Raw genomic sequence first — 27,333 nt, 5'->3', positions numbered from 1 at the left:
GAATGGGATGTTCAAAAAGCACGTAATCTGATGGTCAGCTGTCCACAAACTTTTATCCTTTGAGTGAGAGATGGACAGAGAAGCATTCAGAGAGACAAACATGTAGAGATGTGCAAAGAAAGAAACAGACAGGAAGACAAACAAGGAAAAATAGAAACAGAAAGTAAGCTAGATTAATAGAAAGACAGAGAGAGAAAGAATGGGGTAAGAAGAAGAATCTTCCCAGAAGAATGGATCTTATTACATCAAATGAGAAATGAATGTGGAATTGGATGTTTAAAAAGCACATAGCAATCGTATGGTGAGGCGTCCACAAACTTTTGATCTTACAGTGTAGATTTCATAGTTCACAAATTTAACTTTTCATACTCAAGAATGTATGAAAAGCACAAACTTTTGTACTTTTTACTCGAGCAGAAATGTAAAAGGAGTTTTCTAATGGAGTCATCTTTATGCAGGGGATTAGTACTTTTACATGAGTAAACAATATGTTTATATATTGAAAATATACATATTTTATGAGTAAAAAAATTAAAAATAAGCACACACTCATATCAAACGTGTGCTCGTGTCCACAATTTTTATATTTTTTTTTTTGAGGGAACTCCATGTGTTAACTACAGTATGTGTCTCAAAAATCGCCCAAAATTCGGTTTCATGCAGCGTCCTGAAAATCCAGATGAGCACTTCCTGTGTGTATCCGCCGCACACAGGAATGCGACAGGAATGACAAATCTGCATCGTGCGGCAACATCCATTACGGTGGCACAACGCTAAAATGTCCTCATGTCCGACATAAATTATACATAAAAACCAGCATATTTAATCAGGTTAAAAAAAAACAGCAGCTCTATTGTCGATTGCGTCTCGACGGTAGGAAACGGAAAAAAGCGGCGACTAAATGATGATCGAATCGTTTTTAATTGTGTACACCGGACACATGACCAAACACGGAGTGGGTTTCTTGACAAACACAAAGGCTGGAAAATTACACAACCATGCAACAGGCTCTTCCCCCGTACCCGCGAAGGCCGATTAACGTCTGACATGTTTACCCCCCCACCCCCCCACGCAAGACCGAGACAGAAATGACAAATTGCCTTCTTACGCCGTCGTCCATAACCGAGCCGCGATATTAAGTCGTTCCCGCGTCCGTGTCGCTCGTTCGTCTTGATTTAGATGCTTAGAGTACAATCTGATGATAGGCCCGGAATATTGTATCGAGGGAACGCTAGAGTGGGAACGTCCGTCTTTCACGTGGAGACGTCTTCATTTTCCGCCTACTACACTTTTACGCTTCGGAGACTCAGGGTCAGCAGAGACGCCGCCTGAGGCTCTGCTAATGCGCAATAAAAATAGGCATCATTAGCTGCCTTACACAGACACACACACACACACACACACACACACACACACACACACTCATACTCCTAAATACACACACAATCTCTATTTAATCAGGCACAAATTTTTGGGATTTTTTTTGTCTGATTGGATATGTCTGACTTTGGCTTTTTGTTTGAATTTGACTTTTTTGTCTGATAGAATTATTTGTCTGATTTTGACTTTTTGTATAACTTGGACTTTTCTTGTCTGATTTGGATTTTTTTGTCTGATTAGACTTTTTGTCTAACATTTGTCTAAGTTTTTTTGTGTGTGACTTGGACTTTTTTGTCTGATTAAATAATTTGTCTGATTTGTCCTTTTTGTCTGATTGGGACTTTTTGTGTGTGTGTGTGTGTGTGTGTGTGTGTGTGTGTGTGTGTGTGTGTGTGTGTGTGTGTGTGTGTGTGTGACAAACTTTTTGTCTTATTTGTCCTTTTGTCTACCCTGGATTATTTTGTTGTCTAATTGGACCTTTTGCCTAACTTAAGATTTTTTTTGTGACTTTTTTTTGTCTGATCATTTGTCTGATTTGTCCTTTTTGTCTGACTTGGACTTTTTTGCCTCAATTACATTTATTTTCTGACTTGGATTTTTAATGGTCAGCTTGAAAGTTTTTGTCCTGCTTATGTCTGACTTAATGGCAGTTGTATCTGCTCTGAGCCTTTATTATATGTATATATAAATTATATCATTATATATTCTCACACACACACACACACACACACACACACACACACACACACACACACACACACACACACACAGTACTGCTGAGCATTTTAATATGATTAAGTGGTTTTGAAAACCGATCAAAAACACCAGTGTAGACGAGAATCCGTTTCACTTCCTTTCTCTTTCTCATGTGACAGAAAGCTCTGTAGTCGAAAACGTAAAAGTTTCGATTTATCTTTGGATTTTCAGAACACTGGAACTGGAGACTCCTTCCATTAAATGTTTCATAATCTTCACAAAAAAAACACTACATTTCACTATAGGTGCAATTAGAGACATTTGTAAACTGTATATTTGGCACGTCCATTATAGAAGTCACACAGTAAACATGATGTATTTCAATAATTTTACAGAATAATAACAATAATAATAATAATAATAATAATAATAATAATAATAATAATAATAATAATAATAATAATAACAATAATAATAATAATAATAATAATAATAATAATAATAATAATAATAATAATAATAATAGTGAATATTGGCTTCTGATTAATCAGAATGGAGAACTTAAAGGCGTTAATTGTGAATTCTGGAAATATGTTATATATTCTGTATGGTGTAATATTATATATTTGGGAATCAAACATGAGTCACCCTGACAGCTGGTGCACATCCAGGCTTTGGGCCACAGCTGGCTTTGTGAAATTATAATACTGAATAAACAAGAACGGCATTAGGATTGTGTATGATTCATTATCCTGAGTATGGAGAGAGAGTAAAATAGCCTTTTAATCTTCTTGTCGGGAGTGAAAGAAGGGCGGAGAGGCCGGGAGAAGGTGATTCTCGCACTCATTAATCTGTCTGGACTCCCGACTGCTCCTGGCTCTCAGCTCTACACGACCGGAACTAGCGAGACAGACGGGAAAAAAAAGCATCTGTGGTTTAAAGAGAAAGTTTAGCATTAATAATTGAACTGGACAAACTTGACTTGACAGTGATGAAGTATACAGGAGCAGCATCAGTACCCTACAGATAAACCCAGTGGATTAGATATTTGAGGAATTTCTTGTTATAATACATAAAGAATTTATTGTGTAAGAAAAGAAAATAATTTGCCTTTTTTTGGATTAAAAAAAGATTCAGATTTGAAAAAGGAAAAAAGATTCATTTAATGATCAAATTGTTATTATAATTAAAATAATGTTTGAATATTACAGAATTATAGACTATTATATAGAAAGTGGCTGTCAAAAGTTTAAAACACTGAGTCTTTCATGGCTTTTGAGACACATGAATGTTCTTTTTGTTTCAATGCAAGAAACTAAAAGGCAAAAACACAAGAATTTTACAGTAAACGAGTGGAACAAAGTTCTGTGGAGTCCAAATGTGAACTTTTTGAATGTGTAAGAAGGAGAACAGGAGACTCTCACATGGAGGTGGAAGCGTAATGGTTTGGGGTTGTTTTGGAGACTTGGAGTATGGACCATTCCATACTTTAACACCATGCAATTCCGTCTGGACTGCGGCAAACAGTCGTCTGGAGCAAACAGTTGTCTGGAATCTTATCCATTATGAACTGCCCAGTCATCGCACCTAAATCCTATTGAACTGCTCTGGGATGAACTGGATCATAAAGAAATCTCCAACCCCTGAAGAGCAACTTTGGCGAGTTTTACAAATGAATGTTTGGAGAAACAAATTGTTTCTGTTGCATAAAAACAAAAGGAACATGCACATGTCTCTTAAAACCCATTCACTCTGTGTTTTCAATCTTTTATATAAAACAAAAATTACTATTAAATCTAATAACAATATAAAATCAACATAATATATTTTTTTGACTTTTATTCTTATTTTTCATCTTAATTAAAAATCAATTCATTTAATAATTTTGATATATAAAATAATAGATTTCTAAAATATTAAGAAACTGATTTTTTTGTAATATAATTTTATACATATTTTTTATTTGTATATATTTTTTTATATAACTCATGTTTTTTTTCCCCTGTATTTATTCAGATAAAGTGCTCTTGGGAAAATAGCATCATTCTGAAGTCAATTAGGTGTTAAAAAAAATACTTTCTGCTGGAAGGAGTAGCTCAGTGCTCAAGATGTTGGACTTCTGATCAGAAGGTTGTGAGTTTAAAATCCCATCAGCACGCACTGCTGGGCCCTTACGAAAGGCCCCAGAAACTACTCAGTTGCATGAAAAACAAGATAACTGTCAAATGCTGTAAATGTAATAAACATGATGTATTCCTACTAATACACACAGATTTATCACGGCTCCATTTTTCCACCGTGATCAGACTTCATGTCCGACTCAAGGACAAACTGGAAAGAGTTTATTTATTTATTCATTTACCCGGAAACCTCACAATTACTTTCCGCCGAACTGTGAAACTTCTTCAAGGTCTGCATAGTGGAAACCCAGCTCCAATTCCCAGACCTCATTTTTTTAAAGCAGGGATCGTACACATCTCTGCTCAGCAAATCCGGAAAATGGAGGATGTGCTTCCTGATACGCCGTTTGCTAGTTAACTCGCTTTTCCTTGCCAGCTTTCGCTTGTCGGGGAGCTCGAGGGCGAGAGCTCCGTCACGCTGCTCAGTTCCACTGCCTCGTTTGCCAAGGGCGAGAATTTGGAATCAAAAATTGGCTTTGCAAATGAACGGGACTCACATAATTACTGAATTCAGGATTTGGTTATAGACTTACAGAAAACACACACACACACACACACACACACACACACACACACACTTCACTGTAATTACATGATTCATGTGTGAAATTGACACGTTCTTTTAGACAGTTCACATTGTTTCTTTACACATGTTCATTTATATTTTTTCTTTACAATTTACTGTATGTAAACCCCCCCCACCATATGATTATTTTTTTTTATAAACCCCCCTCAAGGAGGAGGTTTATGTATGTGGTGAGGGAAGACATGCAGGTAGTTGGATTGAAAGAGGCAGATGTATAGGACAGGGGGGGTCTGGAGATGGATGATCCGCTGTGGTGACCCCTAATGGGGGAAGCCAAATGAAGAAAAAGAAGATTTAAACCCTCCTTATTATTTTTTTTTTACATGTGAGCCCCCTCATATGATAAAATCTTTAGATCTGACTGTTTCCTCATATGATAATGTTTTGGGATGTGATCCCCCATATAATTCATGATTTCCGACATGATTTGTTTCTCAAACCTGGACGCTCGAGTGAGAAAAGTCGAGTCTACGACAAAAACACAACATTCCGCACACGTCTTTTCTTCAGGATGAATCACTTCGCTTTGTCCCACGGCCCCAGGAAGTAAATGATAGTCATTTCATACAAAACATGGTGTGCTGTCATGGGCGTCTTTTCTATCTGACTCGAAATTGAGGTTCTAGTTGAGTTTGATATCAAATATGAACTCTGTTACAGAAATAATGGCACCCTTCATGAAAATATGAAGAAATAAATATACCTAGAGGCTTCACTGAAGTGCTCGTAGCTGGAATGAATATGTGTGTGTGGGTGGGTATGTGGTATTCATTCATTCATTCATTCATTCATTCATTTATTTATACCATTTCCACCAGATACCCAGTGTGGCTCTGAATCCAGCACGACCAAAACCAGGTTACTTTCTGAAGATAAAAATCTTAAGCCAAGCTCCTGGTCCTTGATCAGCGTAATACAATCCCTTTATTTATTTATTTTCAGGCTTGGTACATACACATCAAGTGTAAGACAATTGGTGTCTTGTCTTGCTTTCTATCATACATTTATGGTTGAGGTCTTTGTTCCTTAGTTTGATGTTTTGTTCTATATACACTATATGGGCAAAATTTTGGAGACCCCTGCACATTAGATTGGTATGTGTTTCTTTATGAACATCCCGTTCCACATTTAGTCTGCATTCACTATTGAAATAAACTTCAATCTTCTGGGAAGATGTTCCACCAGATTTTAGAGTGTGCTTGTGAAGATTTAGTCATAAGGGTGTTAGTAAAGTCAGGTGAGTAGGTGAGAAGGTGAGGAGGTGCAGTCAGCGTTCACATTTATCATGTTCAATAGGGTTTAGAGCAGGAGATCTTTGACTTAACCGTTGGAAATAATATCTTCATGGAGCTGGATTTGTGTGCAGAGGCATTTTCCTGCTGGATCAGGGATGTGAAGGGAAATGTTTGTGCTACAGCATCAAAAGACATCCTACACTATTGTACAACTTTGGAGAACCACACATGGCTGGAAAAGTCAGGTGTACCAATACACTTGGCAACCTCGCGTATTAAAAATAATCAAAAATTGACCTCAATTACTTATTAGATTTTACTTAAAAGAAAAATATTTAAACCCTCCAGTAATGCAGCTCAGCCACTGCAGCTATACAGCTCTCGCATACACCCATCAGGCATAACATTATGATAGTATAACATTATCAAGTCTCAAGTTTTATTTGTCATATGTACAGATGTACAGATGACAGTTTGTACAATGAAATTCTTAAGTGAGGCTCCAGGCAAACTACAGCAATATTAAATATTAAACACAGAAGAAAAAAACCCAGAAGAAAAACATGGAGAAGAAAAAAGGAGAGAAAAGTAATAATGAGCTATAAGAAAGTTATAATTATTAACAAATGTGTGCCCATGATGACGTAGATACAGTGTATATATATATATATATATATATATATATATATATATATATATATATATATATATATACAAAGTGGATGACACTGATGATCTCTTCATCATGGCACCTAGTGGTGGGTAGATATATTTATTAGGCAGCAGGTGAACATGAACACTGACGTGTTAGAAGCAGGAAAATGGGCAAGCGGAAGAAGCGAGTTGTGACAAATTGTGATGTCTAGACGACTGGGTCAGAGCAGCTCTAAAACTGCAGCTCTTGTGGGCTGTTCCTGGTCTGCAGTGGTCAGTATCTATCGAATGGTTGTCAAAGGAAGTAGGACAGGGTCCCGGGTGATGAGGCTCATTGATGCATGTGAGGAACGAAGGCTGGTCCGTGTGGTCCGATCCAACAGACGAGCTCCTGTAGCTCAAACTGCTGAAGAAGTTCATGCTGTTAATGTAAGACAGGTCAGGACAGTTTTGGAAGGAAACTGTTTAGGCAGGTGGTCATAATATTATCGGTGTATGATTGGTGTATACATATACAGAGTGCACTTACTTTGGTCCTGATTGTACAGTTTGTCTACTTAGTCTTACATGTTGATCTGGTGCGTCATTTAAAATCGATAACTGATTTTAAAACTCTAAAACCGTGAGAGGTATTTGGAACGGGCAGGATTTCCGTGAGCCGTTTTCTAGCATAAATGCTCCCGCGAACGATTTTACGAACTGTATAAATGCATTAGCTTGACAAACAAGACCCAAAGAGAGCGTAAAGCATCCTTTATAATATCAAAAACAGATGGTTATTACAATGGAAAACCTTATCATTGTGTGCAAGATAGTTCTCCTACCATGCAACCTTCCAAAAAAACACCCCATATAGGCTCTTCTATAATTTGCTCCAAGCTGTGTACTGTGTTTTTTTGGTTGTTGCTGTTGTCATTTCACATCATACCGTCTCACATCAGGCGTCTCTCTGTGTGCAGGCTCTCTGCATGACAGGCTGCCTGGACAACAACAAAAACAAAAACTAGCACTTAAACAACTGCTGTAGCGAATTAGCCAAAGCCCCTGGATCCCAAAGTATCGATGAACCTGGAAATGGGAGGTTGCCTGAGCGCTCCCTGTAGGACGCTGAGCCACTCTGATGGAAGCCTCAACCACGTTCGCTGGAGGCAAATGTCACATCTAGACATTGTTAACTAAATGGAATTAGCTCGCAGCATTGGACAGGACATCTGTACTTATGCACTCAAATGTGTTTGCCCTGAAAAGGCACATGAAAAGGCTCAAGCAGGGGCTTTAATGGCACCAAATGGAATCAGACAAATGTTTGTGCGTCTGGACGTGCGGTTATGTGTCCTCGAGCACCGAGGCAGGGATTGAGAGACTATGTTGAGTGAAGTATATGAAAAGTTTGAAACGCTTTAAGTTTTTTAATTGATCTAGTTGACAGTAGTTGTGATTGTCATAGCATTATTTGATGCACAAGCTACCAGATCTCCAGAGGATCGAAACCAGGATCATACCATTTTGTTATACGGGGGTGCTAAATGTCCGATTTCACATAACTAGCGGTTTTCTTCCAATATGTTTCTATACAGCCTTTTATGATAACCCTGTAAATAAAAATGCTAAAATAAAATAATAATAATTTTTTTAATGATTGTGAATAAACCCAACCCCCTGTGACAGGTTTCACTTTCGTAGATCCGGCAGGGATTGAAATATTTAACAATGTCTGAGAGATTCTGTAAAGGTATCTTCTGTTTTAATTTCAATCTGTACATTATTTTTTGTTTGTTTTTCAGTGCATCGACGTTGCGCCGTACTTAAAAAGGCACTTGCATGGGCAATTTAGCTGGTTAAATTTAATTGGATTTGCCGACACACAAAATGTTTGTAGGTTTATTGATCCAAAATGTTTTTAAAGATTTTTTTTCTATATCTTTGCATGGTGCTCTGTCCATCGTGGCTTTAAAATGTTACGAGGAGTCGTTTTACGACGCAATTTTTCTTTGGTTAGCAGCAAGATAAGGTAGAAAGCAGTCCAGAAAGACATGATGTTTCTCCGATCAGAAAAATGGAAAGGAGAAATGAAGCGAGATACAACATAAGTATTCAGTTGCAGACATTATCTCTGGCAGCAGATACTGCATTTTTCCTGATAACCATTAGTGCCAATCATCTCAAAGCTATAGATGTAGGAAATTTTAACAGTGAACACAATCTCTGGCCCTCACCTATGTATTCCTGTACAAAGAAAGTAGCTAGAATAGTATTTTTTTAATGCCTGCTTCTGATTGGCTAACCCTGTTTCTTATCATAGCTACTAACAAAGAACTAAAGTAATAAAACATGAAGTATAAAACATAAACTAGGTGCACAAAACAAGGAATGGGGATTTCTTATCAGAAGGTTGTGAGTTCAGATCCCACTGTTGGGCCCTTGAGCAAGGCCCTTAACACTCAACTACTTAGTTGTATAAATGAGATAAATAATTCAGCCTGGATAAAGGTGTCTGCCAAATATTGTACATGTAAATGTAAAACAAGCATGTGGCTTGAGGGAAACATTGCTTCTTGGCATATTCCTGACAATCTGGAGCAGCAAATATGGACGGATCTGTGGTCTGTGGACACAGTGTGAAAAAGAAAAACAAGGCTTTTTTAGAAAAATGTTCAAAAACAATGGTGAAGAAACATGTTTCTGAAAAGCATATACATACCCATTGTTTTGAATGCGATCATTTGCACTTTTTTCTGGGGTCTCCAATTGCTGTTCCACCACATTTTGGAGTGTGCTTGGGGAGATTTGTGCTCCTTCAGCTACAAGGGTACAATACAGTAAAGTTTGGTACTGACTGGTGAGGTGAGGAGGCCTGGGGTGCAGTCAGCATGAAAAATGAATCCCAAAGGTGTTCAATTAAGAGCTCCATAGCAGAAGATATTCCACTAGTAATAATTTGCCTGTTTTTTGACTTCTTCCTGTTATCTTTTCCTGCATATTGTTATATCTTTGTGATAGATGCTTACATTTGTACCAAGAACAGTATGACCTTCTACAATGTTTTGGTTCACCATGTACTGATATGCAGTGTAATAGTCGGTATATATATGCATTCTCTCTATTATTTTACTTTGCTTTCATACACGTCCTGGTGTCTGTGTATGTGACTGATATTCACGTATCTGTGTTGGAGAAACTGAACAGGAAACAAGTGGAATGAGACTCTCGGAGTCGCCGCTAGCTCAGAGACACCAAACCCACCACCACCCCATGTAAAGCCCCAGGTTTTGTGCACAAAGTAAAATTGTAAAGACTTTTTATGGAGAAAAACACGTGACTGGAAAAGTCAGGTGTCCCAATACTTATTGTGAATTAATGTTATGGCTCAAAACAGTGTCATTTGGTGGATTATTTCAACCATCAGCAAGTACATATTGGAAAGTATCATGGGTTTTCCAACATGAAATCCTTCCTTGTCACCTTGCGGATGTTGGCTAGCTTTTTAATCGTCCATTGTCCCTCCCTCGCTTTTTGACTATGACTGCCCTGTGCAACGATTTATCATCTGTAGTGAAATTTCCTCAGAGCTGTTTATCAAGCACATGGGGGCGAACTGGGGGGTCATATAGACATCAGACACAATCTGCTAGCACACACAAATGACCCCGGAGAGTAGGTTTTAATGAGCGGAGCCATCTGAAACCTCGATCGAATCCAGAGTAAAGGATGGAGGAGGACAAAAAAAGAAAAATAAAGCGAAGGAGAGACACTGTAGAAGAAGCAGCTTGAGACATCAGTGTTGTAGCATCAAGGGCTTCTTCATGCCAAACTGTGGATTTTTCTCTCCTGTAGCCCAGGGCCAGGCTGGTCTGGCAGCAGAAGGACAGCAGATGCCATTTGATGACAGCAAAGCAGAGCCGGCCAGCTCGGCTCTGTCAGAGAGATCAGAATCATCTCATTATTTTTCTCGCTCGCTTTCATCCACGCCGTCATGTTTCCAATCAGTGTGGCCGCGTCCCGCCGCGCTCCGAGCCCCGCGGCCTGCGAAGTAAACAGCATTAGCATGACTTTTCCTTCAGCCGGAGTTCTTTGTACGTTTTGTGCAGGCGGCGAGGAGGTCTTTACCCCGTGCACCGAGGTCTTTGTGCTTCTTGCTCCCTCCACACACGCTGGCTCTTTGAGCGGTGGAACGATGCCCGTTGCGCGCTCATTGCTCCGTGCAGAGCCGAATCTGTAAAGTCGGTAAACAAGACAAATGGGGCGCATCCTGATTTGGAAGGCATTCCTGGCAATCCGCAATTAGGCTTTTTCAGCCAGAAAGCGAGGGGTAGGAAAGAGGCAAAAGTCTCAACTGACCCCCAGTGGGAAACAACATGGGACCTTATCTCATTCTTTGTTTGAAACCTTCGGACATCAAGTACTGAGTAATAAAACTGCGTCAATATTTACAAGAAAATTCCTCATATTCAGAAACGGGTTCCACGCGTCCTTCAGCTTTTATCATTCTTTTGCCTTAGAAGAGCATTCAGAATATTGCTGCAGAAATTAACTGCACGATGCATGGAGATTAGATTAGATTAGATTAGATTAGAATAGATTAGATTAGATTAGATTAGATTAGATTAGATTACTTTATTGTTATTGTGCAAAGTACTTGTACAGAGCCAAAAAAATGTAGTTAGCATCTAACAAAAGTTCATTAGTGGCCTATTTACAACACAGAGGTGAAAGTGATTAATGTACAAAAGGTGCAAAAGGTATGGTATATATATACAAACACACAGTATAACTGTGCAAAGGACTGAGGACAGGGGGTATGGAGACGGATGATCCGCTGTGGCGCCCCCTAATGGGAGAAGCTGAAAGAAGAAGAAGATAAACACTTATGTACAGTACATACATGAATGTTTGTATGATACAGTATATACAGACTAAATATGGGTCATTATACAAGGTAACAAAACATTTCTAGACTAGTTTTGTGACACACTACTAGATGGCTGCACACACAGTCACAGGGACCACCTCCATAAGTCAGTGTGCCAAAAGACAGGAAAGCCACAGGAAAAGCCTCCAAGGTTGCCAGACTGTTTTTTCTTTTCTATATTTTTTATATTCTATATATTTTTCTATATTTAGTCTTTTCTATAGTATTCAACCCACCATCTTTAAATACAAGCAATCCGTTGTGGTACCCACCAAAAACTCCTGGTTATTTCGAGTGATTAGGCTTCTACAGTCTTTATTATTGAGCAGCTTACACGTTTCAAAAATAGCACTTGATCCAGCACATTTTATTTCCTATTTCTTTTTTTGTAATGTACTCTGGATGTGAATTGTGCAATTATTTTGAGTTGCCGGATTTATAAAATAATGTATAATTGTGTTTTGTTACTACGACGGCATTTTTGTGCAAAGCTAAATAAATTGTAATAAAATCTAAAGTTATGAAAACAAAGTAATAATAATAATAGTAATATTTTGAGAAAAAGGTCAAACTTGCAAGAATAAAGTCGTAGCAATACAGGAATAGAGTCGGAATTACGAGAATAAAGTTGAATTTACGAGAAAGAAAGTCATAACAGTGAAAGAATAAAGTCAAAATATTTTAAGAATAAAGTTGTCACAATACAAGATTAAAGCAGTAATATATATATATATATATACACACACACACACACACACACACAATATATATATATATATATATATATTACTGCTTTAATCTTGTATTGTGACAACTTTATTCTTAAAATATATAAAATATAAAATATAAATATAAAAAAAAATTTTTCTTTTCTTTTTAAATCACAGAATTCGGCTCATCAGCACGAATTGGTAATCAGTAAACGGACTGCGGTTCTGCAGTGGTTCTGTAGGAAACTTAATTTATTCAGAAGCAAAAATCAGAGAGATGTTGAGGAAATTGCTTCTTTTGTGCAGTCTGAAATGCCGATGCTATTCGAAGAGGAGATGATATTTCTCAAGAAACAATGAAGATGATGAACAAAGAAATTGACCCTGGAGGAGATGAACACTGGCGCGCTCGACGTCTCCGAAGCCGCCAGGACTTCAGCCAGAGTCTAATGCGTTGTGGTAGATGCAATCAAAAGATCAGATCGTAATTTTGATTTTATTCTCAAAATAATATGACGTATTCTTATTTTACTATGACTTTATCTTTGTAATTGTAGATTTTGTTTAACATGCCACTAAAACGGCATCTGATGCTGCAAAGTGCTCTGGTGTAAAAAAAAAAAAGAACGAAAAAAAGAAGAAGAACATTGCTAAGGTTTGAGGGATGAGCTGATCAAGTGCTCTTTAGCTCCTCTATGACTCGCTTAAATCCAAGTTAGAAAATGCGGCTTTCCAAACGAATCTGATGAGTTTATTAAGGAATGAAACATTTCAATTATTCATAATGTCATGTTGGTATTGTAGACCAACACACTCATCATACTGGGATCACATGAAGCTGATGATCCTCATCAAGCAAGAGAACCTGACTTATGTTCCAGGTCTGAATCACTCAAATCTCAGTTATACACCTCCAAAAAAAGTTTCTCCTCGAATGTACCTCTCACACGAGTATTAAACAGCACTTCGGTATGAAATCCTCAGTGGAACAGAATAAACGCTTCCGGTGCATCGTGGAGAACGTTAATAGGATCCGATTACGATCCGAGTCCCTGGATGGAAATGCAGCCTGGGGCTTTATTTGTGTAGGCAAACAGCACAGCTGTGTTTGGACCCACAGGACTTCTTTTGTCTCGCCTCGTCATCACCTCACCGCCTCATTTACGGGTCAGCGCCTCATTATCATGAGCAATGTTTGCGCTACGCCAACACCGCCAGGCTAAATTTAGCCTTTCATTACCAACCGATTGTTGCTCAACACTTTGTTTCGTCACGACGCTCACTGCGGTTTCGGACTCGCCAGTCAATTTCCTGATAAACCGCACCGCCTCAGCGTATCGCTTCCCGTTAAGGAGAGCAGGAGGAGAATCCGAGATACGACCGGATTTTCGGTCGCATGCATCATTTATTGCCGCTCAGCCTGAAAGTGTGGACAGACGTTGAATATAAAATGGTGTTCCTCTAAATCTGCTAGGCTCAGCACATTTTATTTAAACATTTTATCTGCAGAAAAACAAGCGTAGGTGTGGAAAGTCTTCCCGATCCTGTCATTTTTATACCGATGAACATATCGCTCCTGGTTCAGATTTGTTTTCTATAAACCGCATTAGCGTAGCTCCGGATCACACATCTACTTATTTTTTCGATTCGAATACATTGCCGTTTCCATAGTAACCCCACGTAAACGGATTCCAGTTGGTTTTCGTATCGAAGTGATGTCATGCTTTTTTGATGTTTGTAATCTAGCAAATCAGTGTTGATTTATTCATTGATAGAAACTCTTTTGTACGTTGTTCTGGATCAGGGCGTCTGCTAAACGTCGTAAATGTAAATGTATTTAAATAAATTTTCAACAGATGCAAAAACAGGTAGAGTTTAATTACAAACAGATTTTTATGACAAACAAGATCAAAATCAGGGACAGAAAAAGTTCAGCAACTGAGCATCCAGCAAACGATCATGACCTGGTATTATTTAAAGTCACAGTGAATGTAACACATTTTCCTGAAAGAAGGTCCTTTAAACAGGTGTGTGTGTGTGTGTGTGTGTGTGTGTTTAAACCTGTGTGTGTACTTGCGCAATAAACAGAGCGCAGGAGTGTGTGATGTCTAGGGGTTGTATGCCTGCTGGAAATTGCATTCATCTTGAATTTCTGGTTGTTTTTTCCGGGTTCTCCAGACTTTCTGCCTCTTGTTCCGTTCCTGCTCGGTCTCCAGAGACTCGAATCAAAGCTTCCCACATTGTGAACACATTCCGTCATCCTCCATATGCCACCAGTCCATTTGGCTTGCTGCATATCTTAATAATAGATCCCCGCCGTCGAGTAAGTTATCTCCCCGCGAGCGCTCACTGAGTCACGCTGCCTCCGCTGCCTCGGAGCCATCTAGAGTCGCCCGTATTTCTGTTTCCAGGAGCCATAAAGTTGATGGACAGGTATTTGAAATGGAATGGGATCAAGGAATGTTTTCTAGCTTGTTTATAGGGAATAATCAGCGATACCTTGCAAAAACTGCAGAAACGCAGATTTCAAATCGATTTGTTGCTTCTCTGAACTTCTTTCTATTCCATATAGTGGAAAAAACTGAAGACAGAGTTCACCAATTCTAAAAAAAGTCAGGGTCAGGAATAGGGGGTGACTGGAAGGACCCAAATGCAGGACGCAAGCAGAGTTGAAAATACAGTGCTTAATGAAAGAACATCAGGGGGGAAAACACAGTTTTTAAACAAAGCAAACTGAGCAAAGGAGAAGAGCAAAATCACAGTTCCAGAAAACAGTCCTAATCCAATACCAGAAAACAGGGCAATGAGGACCAGAGGCTGAATCAGAATCTTAAAGGGTCTAAAATACAACAGCCAGCAGACAGTGTAATATAGGGCAGAGCACAAACACAAACCAACGTGCAAATTCAGAAACCGGTAAACATGCAGGCAGGGCAGAACAGGGATCCGGAACAGGGATTAGGAACAGGAACCAGAGCAGGCAGGGTGGCAAGAGTACTCTCAGGGACTCGCAAAGCCAGCGAGATAATCTGGCCCAGAGTTAATGTCTTTGTTGTCTTTAAATAATGAGTAGCGCGGGAAAAACCCAAGATGGGGCCGACCCGGAAGTGCATGCCGTGAAAGATCCGTTCGGATCAGATCTACTTTTACACTCCCAGTACGCTGAAAAAGAGATATAGATTACACAGGATGTATGCGTTCCTTGATGTTAGATTAGAAATATTGCACAATTTTTGATTATATTTGGTATTGGGGAAGGGGTGGTAGTATTGTGAGGACATGAAAGCTAAGTCGTTAAAGCATCTGAAGGTCATGGGTTTAAATCCCAGGAACAAAAAAGCTTCTGGGCCCCTGAGTTAGGCCCCTTAACCTCATATCTGCTCATTTGTGGATATAAATAAGATAAATGTAAGTCATTAGGGTGTCTGCCAAATGCAAAAATAAATGTAATAAATAAATAATTTTTATGGTTTTAATTATCACTCCATTTGTGTGATTAAACGAATAGAGGAAATGAATAGTCGTTTTGATTTTAATAATAAACGCGACGAAGGCATCGTAATTCGCGTATTGTTTTTTAATCACGAATCTAAGACATGAAAGAACACAATGTACACGGCGATTACAGCAGCCTGTATGTTTATACAGGGGCCGTTCATAGTAGCAGTAAGTGCCACTAGTGGGTGCTGTTACTGATGGTGGCGCACATGGGGAGGGTCTTTTTATCAAGATGGCAGACAGTAGTGTTAGTATGTGCATTGGACAGCGTGTGGTGCTGAAGTTTCTCCTAAGCGAAGGCGTAAATATCTACAGAAGACTTCGTGCAGTACGGGGATGAGACATTCGGTCACAGTAAGAGGTTTAAATACCGTTAACGTTTCAGAGACACGTACGTCCTTCAGTGACGATCCCAGTCGTGGTGGTTCCCTGATGATGAAGTGAAGCGGGATGTTCTAGGATGGTTTTGGCATACTGACAAATCTTTCTATGCCGAATCTTTCCAGGCATAGCTGGGAAATGGACTTGAATGTCCCTCGTACATTTACTCTTTATTATGTGTTTATAGAAGAAAGAGGTGACCTTGTGTCCGAAGGATAATATGGCTCATATGGCAAATATGGACACCGTGAGATAGAGAGTAGTGATGAGTCGTTCATGAACGATTTGTTCGTTTTTAAACGAGTCTTCAATGCGACTCAGAAGAAATAATCGCCTTAAAGAACGATTCGTTCATTTTCTACTGAACGCGCATTAGCAAAGCGCCGCAAAATCTCTGAAGGCTATGCACAGGAAACCGAACTGAGCAGTTCATCTCATGAGTCCTCTGATCCAAGTCGTTCGTCCTTTTATCACGTGACTCTCATATACACTATACGGTGTGATAGATTTGTTCCAAATCTTGACTTTATTGTTACAATAAGTATGGGAATCACGTGACAGAAGAACCAGCGACACGGACCAGAAGATAGGAGAGTTGAAGCTTCTCATTCTGTTTAGCATCATTTGTCCTTAGCTGCATTGTCATTTTTTTTATTACTGAAACTATAGAGTTGGTGTGATGTATGTAGACGTTCTGCTTATTAAAAATCTAACATTTTATTTTATTTCCGAAGGAACGAAATTAACTAAATGACTCGATTCATTTTGATGAACAAGATTCAAAGAAACAAGACACTAAAATTATTCGATCTTCTCATCATTAATAGGGAGAGATTAAATAAATAAATAAAAAAGGGAGAGAGAGGGAGAGATGGACGGACATTAGGTAATGTGATGGGTTATTATTTCAGGGAGTAATTGTCGAGATTTAAGCAGGATTTAATGGCACATCTTTTGGTGACACTAATTAGTGATAAAAACGGTTCCTCTGCTTCTCAGTTTGATATCAGGATAATTACTTAAGCAAGCCGCATGACTGGTGCTGAGAATTTAACAGCGATGAAAGCAGTTCGGACTCCTCTCGACTAAAAAAAAAAGCCAAAGGAAGAAAAGAAGGAAAGTGAAATGAGTTAGCTTATGTTATATACCGGCTTCTCGGCAGCGCTTTAAGGTCGACCCGATGTGCAGCGACCTCTTTTTAGCTCAGTATTACTGTATTCATTCGTTCAGTTATTCCTCGTCTTCAGCTGGAAGCAGCTCATAGTCGTGAAGATTGTGCCCACTTTGGCGTTAAGAGACCTTTCGGAAAAACTTTTTACTCGTTTGGAAAGTGAAGGTGAGGCAAAGAAAAGGGAGAAGAAGAAAAAATCCTGTAGGCTGCACTGAAAGTTTGCTTATAATAAGTACGAGCTGACACCCGAGATACCAGAAGGTCACAGAGATCCATCATCATGCTGTTCTGCAGCATCGAATCAAAAACGACCTCTTGGTTCTTGTCTTCTCAGGAGTTCGGGGCGCTGAGAAATGAACAAAATGAAGAACTTCAAGCGCCGCTTCTCGCTGTCCGTGCCCAGAACAGAGACGATCGAGGAGAACGAGTTCACTGAGCAGATAAACCAGCTCAACATCCAGCGCAATGATGGTAAGAGCATTTCTGATACACTCCAACAGGCCAAAAATGATGTGCGTTTGAACGTGAGCTTATTAATGACCATGTTTATATTTAATGGATAATCTTGAGTGGTAGGATTGAGACTGCTTTAAAGAGGAACCTTAAGAGGAACCAGACCAAGGAAAGGGGACATGTCTCATCTGGGTGATACAGAATTAGTCTTTAGGCAGGTCAAGAAAGAACATCCACAATAAAATCCATCATGAGTATCAACCTTCCCACAATAGCGGGTGGGAAAAAAACTAAAATCCATTAAAAATATTAATTTATTGGCATTTTTCATGCACAGAAATTGGAGCTGGCTAATTAAAAACATGACAAGAAATATGGGTTTTATGAAGAAATAATCCAGATACAAGATGCATGAAATGTCCAGGTGAGAAACAGGATCAACGCTGCTTCTGTTTCCAAGATTATGTTGACACTGATCCCCAAAATCCCCTTTTCCGACACTTATGTAACTAATGCACTACATAATTACACATGAGGCTTATGCTTTGTGGTCACCCTTCTGATCTTTCCTACTTTCCTAATATTCTTTCTGGATTAATATGTGGTATTTTTAGAAGGCCAGAGGCTTATGGTGCCGGTCAGTTGCGGGAATAGACATCGTTCTTGTTTCATTTGTAATGGGGAAAGAGATTAGAGAAAGTGGGTCCTAAGCCAGTTTGGTAATCTTTTCCTGAGATAGGAAAGTGCAAGGCGAACAGGAAATCATGCTGAGCTGGCATTTCAGTAGGTCTCGGTAGACTTGAGGGGGTCAGAGCTGTTCGGGAGGAACTGATGAGAGTTCGAATGCTTGACCTCTCCAGGAGCCGAACCTCGCCAAATTTTCCTTCTGTCAACTTGGAGACGAAGGTGCTCTGGCCTGGTGTCTGCATTATTAATGCTGATGTGATAGTGCAGCGTTACTGTGCCATCTGTTTCTGCCACCCACTTTCATCCGGTCAGTCGATCAAATTATTTAAAAGGAGACAAGAGCTTAGAGAAAAAAAATCCGATAGAAGAGAAGTGAAGTCGGTTCGAAAAGTCCGCCATGTGCGCCATATCCTGGTCAGGGTCATGGTGGATCCCAGAAATACACCCTTTAACTGGATGCCATTCCATCTCAGAATTCTGCATACCAAATGAAGTTTAAGGAAAATGGTGGTACCCCAGGATTTGTGGGTAAGCAGATCTCCAGATCAAAGGCCTTTAAAAAGGACCTGGACATGTCCACTACTTACTCCAACTTCCCTGAAAAACAGACTGGAATTGAAGTAGTATTTGGGGCAGCATTGGTTTGCCAGAGATTCTTCAGTGATGAAGTTCTGCACTGGTTGGTTGCTGGAGATAGTGTGCTCCTCCTTTCCCAACCCCAGATAGATGGTCCTGATAGGGAAAGCTTGGCCTAGAGAACAGAAAGAGGAAGCGCTAAAGGAGCAAACTCGATCGTATTAATATTCCATCCTAATCTGAAGCTGCAAATTAAGGTCCATTCAAGCATGGAGGCGTGAAAGTCGCCGCAGACGGAGTCGTGGCGAGAGAAACCGCGATGCCTCAGTGTGACCCAAGATATGAGATCCATCAGTCCAATTTGGTCCGATACTGTAGAATTTACAAACTCAACTCAATTACTCTGGAGCTAATGCAGCGTTCTCCTCGGATAACGATGAGATTCACTTCAGGAAATGCTGTTTTATATTAGTCCGCCTGTCTGCGTGTCTGCTCTAATTCTCATTATAGCCTCGATGGATCGACAATTTGTGTCGTAGCAACGTAGCTATTTTCCGTAGCGAGAAAAAAAACGCGATCGAGCAATCATGTAAATGCTGCAGCCCATTACTTTGTTAGCAAGCGTTTTTTTAACTCAGAGTCATCTTTAATATCTAATGCCGTTGAGATTTTTCAAAAGAGAACGAGATTCTCCATTAAGAACGGAGTTCATTTGCGAACATGGGCGCAGTCACGAAAATCTCCATAAACCCACTAAGGCTGAATGACCAATCTGCAATTTGTGTACCACTAAAGAAGACTGCCAGAGCGGCACCTCGTTTTTTTTGTGAGTCTCTCTCTTTTTCTTCCCCTCGCGTTTTCCGTAATTACCAGCTGTTGTGTTACGCTATCAAGCCTGTCAGACAGGCGTGAATGAAATGTGCCTGCATTTTCTAATGAAAGCAGCAGGATGCTAAAACCACAAATGAAACTCCCAAATATTTGCCACGCCAGAAATGACACTGACAAGCAAAAAATCAACATTGTATGCAGGGAACGAAACTGTTTCGTATGTGCAGTTCGGGGGCAAATACCTCGGATTGAGTGTACTGTTTATTTAGACCTTCGATTTGTGGAGCAGTGGTAGGATCCTTGAAGAGCACTGACGGCTTAACTAACTAGCTAATCAATTAGGCCGCAAATTCTGCAAGCCTCAAGGCGCCCCGTCTCATTGACAAGTCCGAGCTCATTCCCAAACCGATCCAGATTATTCCCCTGGGGAAATCTTGGATCACCTGCAGCTTTAATCACTACCTTGCCCCAGGACAGAGGGATTTCCTCCAAGATCATCAGTACACACTTCGCCGCCTTCCTCAATCCCAAAGGGAGATCTTCGGCCATGTTTCCTGGACAAGATAAAGACGGGTGCACTGATTAAAAATTCAGACAGCTCCTAACTGGAGCTTTCCTTTTTCTGACGCCGCCTCTCTGAAATCCATTCACTGGCAGACGGTTCTCCATTCAAGGACCACGAAATGCAACCTGCGATCAGCACTTACGTAACATCAAAGGGGCCGGCTCTTTGAATGAGAGGCTCAGACTGTACCACTGCCATCTGAAGTGGATCCACAAAGCACAATAGAGGAACATTTAGATCGGGTGCACGGACAGAGCGTTTGTTTTTTTGCCGTTGCATCATAGCGAGTGGTTAGATATTTACATGGATAGATAAATAACAATTCAGAACAAAAGCCGATCCAAGCACCAGGGCTTGCTAGCCTTTCATAATGTTCTCCAACCATCCTATTCATTGTATAGTGCATCTTATCATTCTACATTCAGTTTTGTCAGGACTCAAAGGTCCGAGAAGAGAGAATGGTGTATAATAATCTAAAGAGCGTGTCAAAGAAATGTATTTATTTATGAAATACCCAAACTTTAATCATTTTAGAGAGACATGTGCAGGTTATGTTTGTTTACACCAATCAGGCATAACATTATGACCAACTGCCTGAACTTCTTCAGCAGTTCTTGAGCTACAGGAGCTCGTCTGAACCATTCTCTGATTCTCTGACCCAGTCGTCTAGACCAGTGGTCTCCAACCCCCGGGCCGCGGACCAGCACCGGTCCATGGGTCCATTGGTACCGGGCTCCCCCCTTAAAGACCAGTCCGTGTAAATATTGTCTGACATTAATCTGGTCCGTGTTGCAAAAAAGGTTGGGGACCACTTGTCTAAATGTCATAATTTGACCCTCGTTCAAATCCTTACGCTCGCCCATTTTTCCTGCTTCTAACACGTCAACTTTGAGGACCAAATTTTCACTTTCTGCCTAATGAATACATTTTACCCATTAACAGGTGCCATGATGAGGATATAATCAGTGTTCTTCACTTCACCATTCATAATGTTATAATGTCATAATGTTATGCCTGTTCAATGCATATGCAAAACTTCTTTAATGTATTTAATGCCACTTTGCACATCACTTTGCAGTTTCTGTTCATATTTGGAAAACATGCGAACTCATTATACATGTAGGTGAAATGTGAGTTAAATGGTGAAAGGAATTCTGAACCAAATTGGCTCCCATTCCATACTTTAATTTCACAATATTTTAAGTGATAAACAGTCAAAACCCAACCATTTTTGAAAAACAGCATTGACCAGTCACACCATTACGGATCGATCGAAAAGTCAGGAGCTCCCAATCTGAAGCTTAATGTCCTGCGCGAGCGTATTTTCCTCTTTGTAAATGTCTGGTTGTGACTCTGGCGAGGTGCAGACGCTTTACCTTCGCAAATATTAGCGTCAACCCCATAAAATCAGCACTTTCAGTCTCTCCAAGACGTATTAAAAACAGAAGAATCGACTGTTGTGGCGGCCCACTTATTGGATTGTCCTTTCGCCGAGCCTCCTGTCTTCTCTGTCCACAAAAGGTGTTTCTGGCTCGCAGCAAGCCATCGTTCACGCCGGGTCACGGCCGTCACGCCTCTTAAAGCAACGCTGCTGACCCCAGAGCGATCTTTTCAAGATTCGTTGTTCGTTACTAACATGATTAAGATGACGCCAGATGCCTGGGTCGGTACACTCGCTTGAGAAATGAGAACTTCATGCTGATCGATGAAGCTTGACGTGCTGCTGCTCAGGTTAGCATGCTATACATATGTGTGTGTGTGTGTGTGTGTGTGTGTGTGTGTGGAGGAGAGTAATTTTTGGGCCTATAAGAAATGTGTAAAAGTGTGAAGGAGTTTTGAAACTTTCAGGCACCAATTTGGCTAACGAGCAACAAGTCAAACGTGTCAAAGCTCCGGTTTCTTTAGATAAGGTGAAGCTGAGACCTGAGATGATCCAAATTACAGTTCAGCTCTCAGGAACCTGCTTCAAAACTACCCAAGCTGATTTGATGGCCAGGCTGCAAAAGTGATATTAAGAGAAAATGAGAACGTGTGCATTCATCTATGGTGTATTCAAAGATTCTGGAAGAGTGAAGAGTTTGAGATGGTGTGTGTTCACCAAACACTTTGTTAGGAACAGCAAAACTGTGAGGAAAAAGGGCCCCCACACACATGTACACACATCCAGACATTTTATATGAGGCAGCTTTGAAGCAGTTTTGAAGCATTTCTTAATGTTCCTGGTTAATCTGAGGTCCTGAGAGCTTCTCAAAAGATCTGAAACTTTTGGAGAAACAATACAATTGTTTATTGTTCTGTGAACATTTTTGATAGAACGTAGGATTTCATGAATATATACGAAGTAATGAGAAATATAGTTTAACTAGGGTGTACAAACTTTTGAGTGCCTGTGTGTGTGTGTGTGTGTGTGTGTGTGTGTGTGTGTGTGTGTGTGTGTGTTTTACTTCCTCCATCTCTTCTCTTTTATTATCTCCTTTTGTTCTACTTCACCTCTCATATCCATTTCTTCTCTTTCACCTTCTATATCTCTTCTCTTTCATCCTTTCCATCTCTCTTCTCTTTCATCTTCTATATCTCTCTCTCTTATCTTCTCTATCTCTCTTCTCTTTCATCTTCTCTATCGCTCTTCTCTTTCATCTTCTATATCTATCTTCTCTTTCATCTTCTCCATCTCTCTTCTCTTCATCTTCTATATCTCTTCTCTTATCTTCTCTATCTCTTCTCTTTCATCTTCTATCTCTCTTCTCTTTCACCTTATATATCTCTCTTCTCTTTCATCTTCTCATCTCTCTTCTCTTTCATCTTCTATATCTCACTTCTCTTATCTTCTCTATCTCTCTCTCTTTCATCTTCTATATCTATCTTCTCTTTCATCTTCTCTATCTCTCTCTCTTCATCTTCTCTATCTCTCTCTCTTCATCTTCTATATCTCTCTTCTCTTTCATCTTCTCCATCTCTTCTTTTCATCTTCTACATCTCTTTTCTTTTCACCTTCTCCATCTCTCTTCTCTTTCATCTTCTCCATCTCTTTTCTTTCATCTTCTACATCTCTATTCTTTTCACCTACTCCATCTCTTCTCTTTCATCTGCTCCATCTCTTCTTTTCACCTCATCATTCTCTTCTCTTTTACCTCATCATCTTTCCTTTTCACCTCTCCATTTCTCTTCTCATCCACCTCCTCCATCTCTTCTCTTTCATTTTCTTTTGCTCTCCTTCACCTCCTCCATATCTTTTAATTTCTCCTCATCCATCTCTCCTCACTCTCACTCACATGCTCCATCTTTCTTCTTCTTCACCTTCTCCATCTCGTCTCTTTCACCAGTTTCCTCTCTCTTCTTTTCATCTCCTCTATCTCTCATCTCTTACCTCCACCAGCCCTTCTGTCTCACTTCCTCTCTTCTCTCTTAACACTTCCATCTTTTCTTTCCCACCCCTCCATCTCTCTTTCACCTCCTCCATCTTTTTCCTCTCACCTTTTTCTTGTTCACCTCATCCATCTCTCTCTCTCTCTCTCTCTCTCTCTCTCTCTCTCTCAGACAGTCACTGTTTTTATTATAGCTCTTTTAATTTTTTTCTATTTTGGATTTTTGTTTTTATTAGTAGTATTTTTATTTTGATTTCATTTAATAGTTTTTTTCCTCCAATTTTCTCTTTTGCTTTGGCAACACTGCATGCAAACAGTCTTACCAATAAAGTACTTTGAGATTGATTGATTGATTGAGAGAGAGAGAGAGAGAGAGAGAGAGAGAGAGAGAGAGAGAGATAGGCAGGTAGAACCACAGAAAAAGGCAGAGAGTCAGAGAGAGACACGCAGAGAGACAAAGAAAGAGAAAGAGAGAAAGAGAGAGAGAGAAAAAATTACTCGTCTGTGATGACCCCAATTACCACCAGGGAGATCAAAGTGCTCGCTGCTGCTGTGATATTTAAATGAGCTCACAAAAGACTCGTTCTCATTCCATATCGGCAAATTTAAAAAAAGGAACGCACCCTCTCTCTCTCTCTTTCTCTCTCCCTCACTCCCTCTGTCTTTTTTCTTTCTTTTCCTTTGTGCCGTGCATGAAAAAGAGCAGAGCTTCAGCTCTCCCTTGTCTACCTCAGCATATTAATGAGACAGGATGTTTCACAGGTTCCCTCTCTCTCTCCCCCTCTCTCTCTCTCTCTCTTTCTCTATCTCTCTCTCTCCCTCACTCTATCACCATTAAGACATGACAGCAAGTGCTTTCCTCAGCCTGAATTGTCTGAGCAGAAAAACATTCTCCCTGAAACCCCCCAAAAGCGAAAGGTCAGAGCCGTACCTGAGATAGAAAGATCAATGAAGAGTGTGAGAACTGGAATGAATCAGCTGCGTTTGTGTGTGTGTGTGTGTATGTATGTGTGAGCGTGTGTGTGTTTGTGTGTGTGTGTGTGTGTGTGTGGCCAAACTGATATTGAGTTACAGATCTAATGAAACGGAGGTGGAGGTATAAATATTGATGATTCAGATGGCTACCTGAGAGACCGAGCGAATCTCTTGTTATCCAGATCTCAGCAATGCCTTTGTTAAGCAGCCCAGTCGCCATGGAAACTAGCAATTAAACGGCAGAATGCCTTTGAACATCAGAGACGACGAGAAGGAAACTCCGCCGTAGCCCCTAATCAGGGGAAGGAAGGAAGGAAGAAAGAAAGAAATGTAGAAATAAGTAGCAGACTTCATGCTGTTTATCTGCGAGTTCTGTTTCAGATGCTTAAACATGTCTGAAGAAGCGAAAAGTAAAATATATACGCGTATATCGAAATGGACGCTCGTTACCTGCTTATTATTCGCAAGTCTTGTATGATTAATAATCGTGAGACAATTCATTTTTATTGTAATAATATTTTAGCAGTAGGGTTGAACTCTAAAACTTACAGCTCAGTGGTCTTCGGATCCGAAGGTTGTTTGTTCAAATCCCAACCACAACCAAGCTGCCACTCCTGGGCCCCTGAGCAAGGCCCTTAAACCCCATAGCTGCTCAGATGTATGAATGAGATAAAGTGTAATTTTCGCTCTGGATAAGCACATCTTTCAAATACTGTAAATGTCTGGATTTGTCTTCCATTACATCACAGATTTATAATTAACTACTTGCTATAAAAAAATTATCGTTTATATGGCAACAACTCACACAGGAACTATTGGATAATCTGATTTCTGAAGTGATAAATATGGTGGGTTTTTTTAATTGCAATCATTAACAAAAACGTGTCGAATTACATCACGTAATGTACAGTACACATGTACGAAACCTTCAAACTGACATAGAAATCAGCTCAGAGTACATATCAGTATCAGATAAATCAGGATACATCCCTTATATGGAAGAAAGAACTGTGGCATCCAAATAGGACATTGTTTGTCTCTAACAGAAGAACCTTTTTAAAACAGCAGAGAAGACGTTATCAGACTGCCTCACATTTAAACATGGATGTGGGAGCGTAATAGTTTGGGGTTGTTTTGAAGACTTATTACAGTTGGAAGGAATCCTGAACCAACATGGCAACCATTCCACACTTTACGCCATGCATTTCTTCTGGACTGCGGCTCATTGGAACCGACTTTGCCATACAACAAAACGATGACCCGAAGTGACGAATACGTCCGAGTAAACAGTCATCTGAAGTCTTATCTATTACAAAATGACCTGCCCAGTCACTGCACCTAAATTCTATTGAACTGCTCTGGGATAAACTGGATCACAAAGAAAGAAATCTCTAATTAGTGAAGAACATCTTTGGCAAGTTTTACAAGAAGCACTGCAAAGTATAACAGCTGAAGGTTTGGAACACTAAACTGTCCACATATCGAGAGAATGTAAAGCTGTTATTCATGCTGAAAGAAGGACTTTTCAAAATGTGAAAAACCCAACCTTATATCGACCCCTTTAAACGATACTTTGAATTTCCAAGGATACATTTTTTTTTTACCTTTACCTCTGTTGCTTAAGAAAGGGGTGAATTAAAAAAAGATCTTGAATTGAAAGGGTAGAATTGAAATAATTAATCCCTTAGTGCCATGGAATAAGCTTTATTAGGATTAAATCTCTTAGCAATACTTAACCACTAAGAAACTAAAGATTTGTTTAACTTTTAATCCAATTTCAGCACTTTGAACAATGGACAGTTCCACAAAGCAGCTTTGTTACAGACGTTGATACATACAGAAAATATGCATTTTAAAATGAATAGATTTACTACTAACTAATGTCTTGTGCTGATAAGCAAGCCAGAGGTGACATGAGTCTAAAAGGATGTGGACATTTGTCCACCACATCCATACAATATGTAATTCCCCTTTCCTATATAAACCTTAATAATGTGTTATGGCCAGGGGTGCACATACTTTTTGCCATGTTGCTTAGGCTTAAAGTGGATTGTGTGTACGAGTTGTTATTACGGTATACTGCTGTGAGAACGAGCGCATGAATATAATGCTGTGATTGTTACAGCCAGAACTACTGACAAAGCTGCTGTACAATCAATTTTTCAACACCTTGAGAACTCATCCGTGCTGCAGCATGCAGAGAGAATAATGATAAATAATGTATTACACAAATATCTGCACATAAAGGGGTTTTGAATGGGTTTGATTTGATTATAAAGGTTTCTGGAGGCGTTTGGTGGAAAATACACTGATCAGTAGAGTTTTGGTGGATAATAAAGGGTCGTGTGTGGATTTTGATGGATAATGCAGGGTTCTGTAGAGTTTGCTCGATAAAACAGTGTTCTGAAGAAGTGTGGTGGATAATTTAGGATTCTGTGAAGGTTTGGTTGATAACATGCTGTTATGAAAGAGGTTTGGTGG

General features: G+C 39.7%; 1 protein-coding gene across 1 annotated transcript in view; it reads left to right on the top strand.

The window, feature by feature from the left end:
• Nucleotides 1–27,333, top strand: part of cdk18 (cyclin dependent kinase 18) — a 73,708-nt gene that overhangs the window by 12,840 nt on the left and 33,535 nt on the right. The window contains exon 2 of the mRNA XM_046875184.1: nt 17,735–17,871. Within this exon, the coding sequence (XP_046731140.1) occupies nt 17,754–17,871 (118 nt within the window). The 5' untranslated portion in view covers nt 17,735–17,753. The remainder of the gene's footprint in view (nt 1–17,734; nt 17,872–27,333) is intronic.

This window comes from Silurus meridionalis, chromosome 19, assembly GCF_014805685.1.
Source record: "Silurus meridionalis isolate SWU-2019-XX chromosome 19, ASM1480568v1, whole genome shotgun sequence".
NCBI classification, from domain to species: domain Eukaryota; kingdom Metazoa; phylum Chordata; class Actinopteri; order Siluriformes; family Siluridae; genus Silurus; species Silurus meridionalis.
Note: the sequence above shows the minus strand (reverse complement) of the source record. Positions and strands in the feature narration are given on the sequence as shown.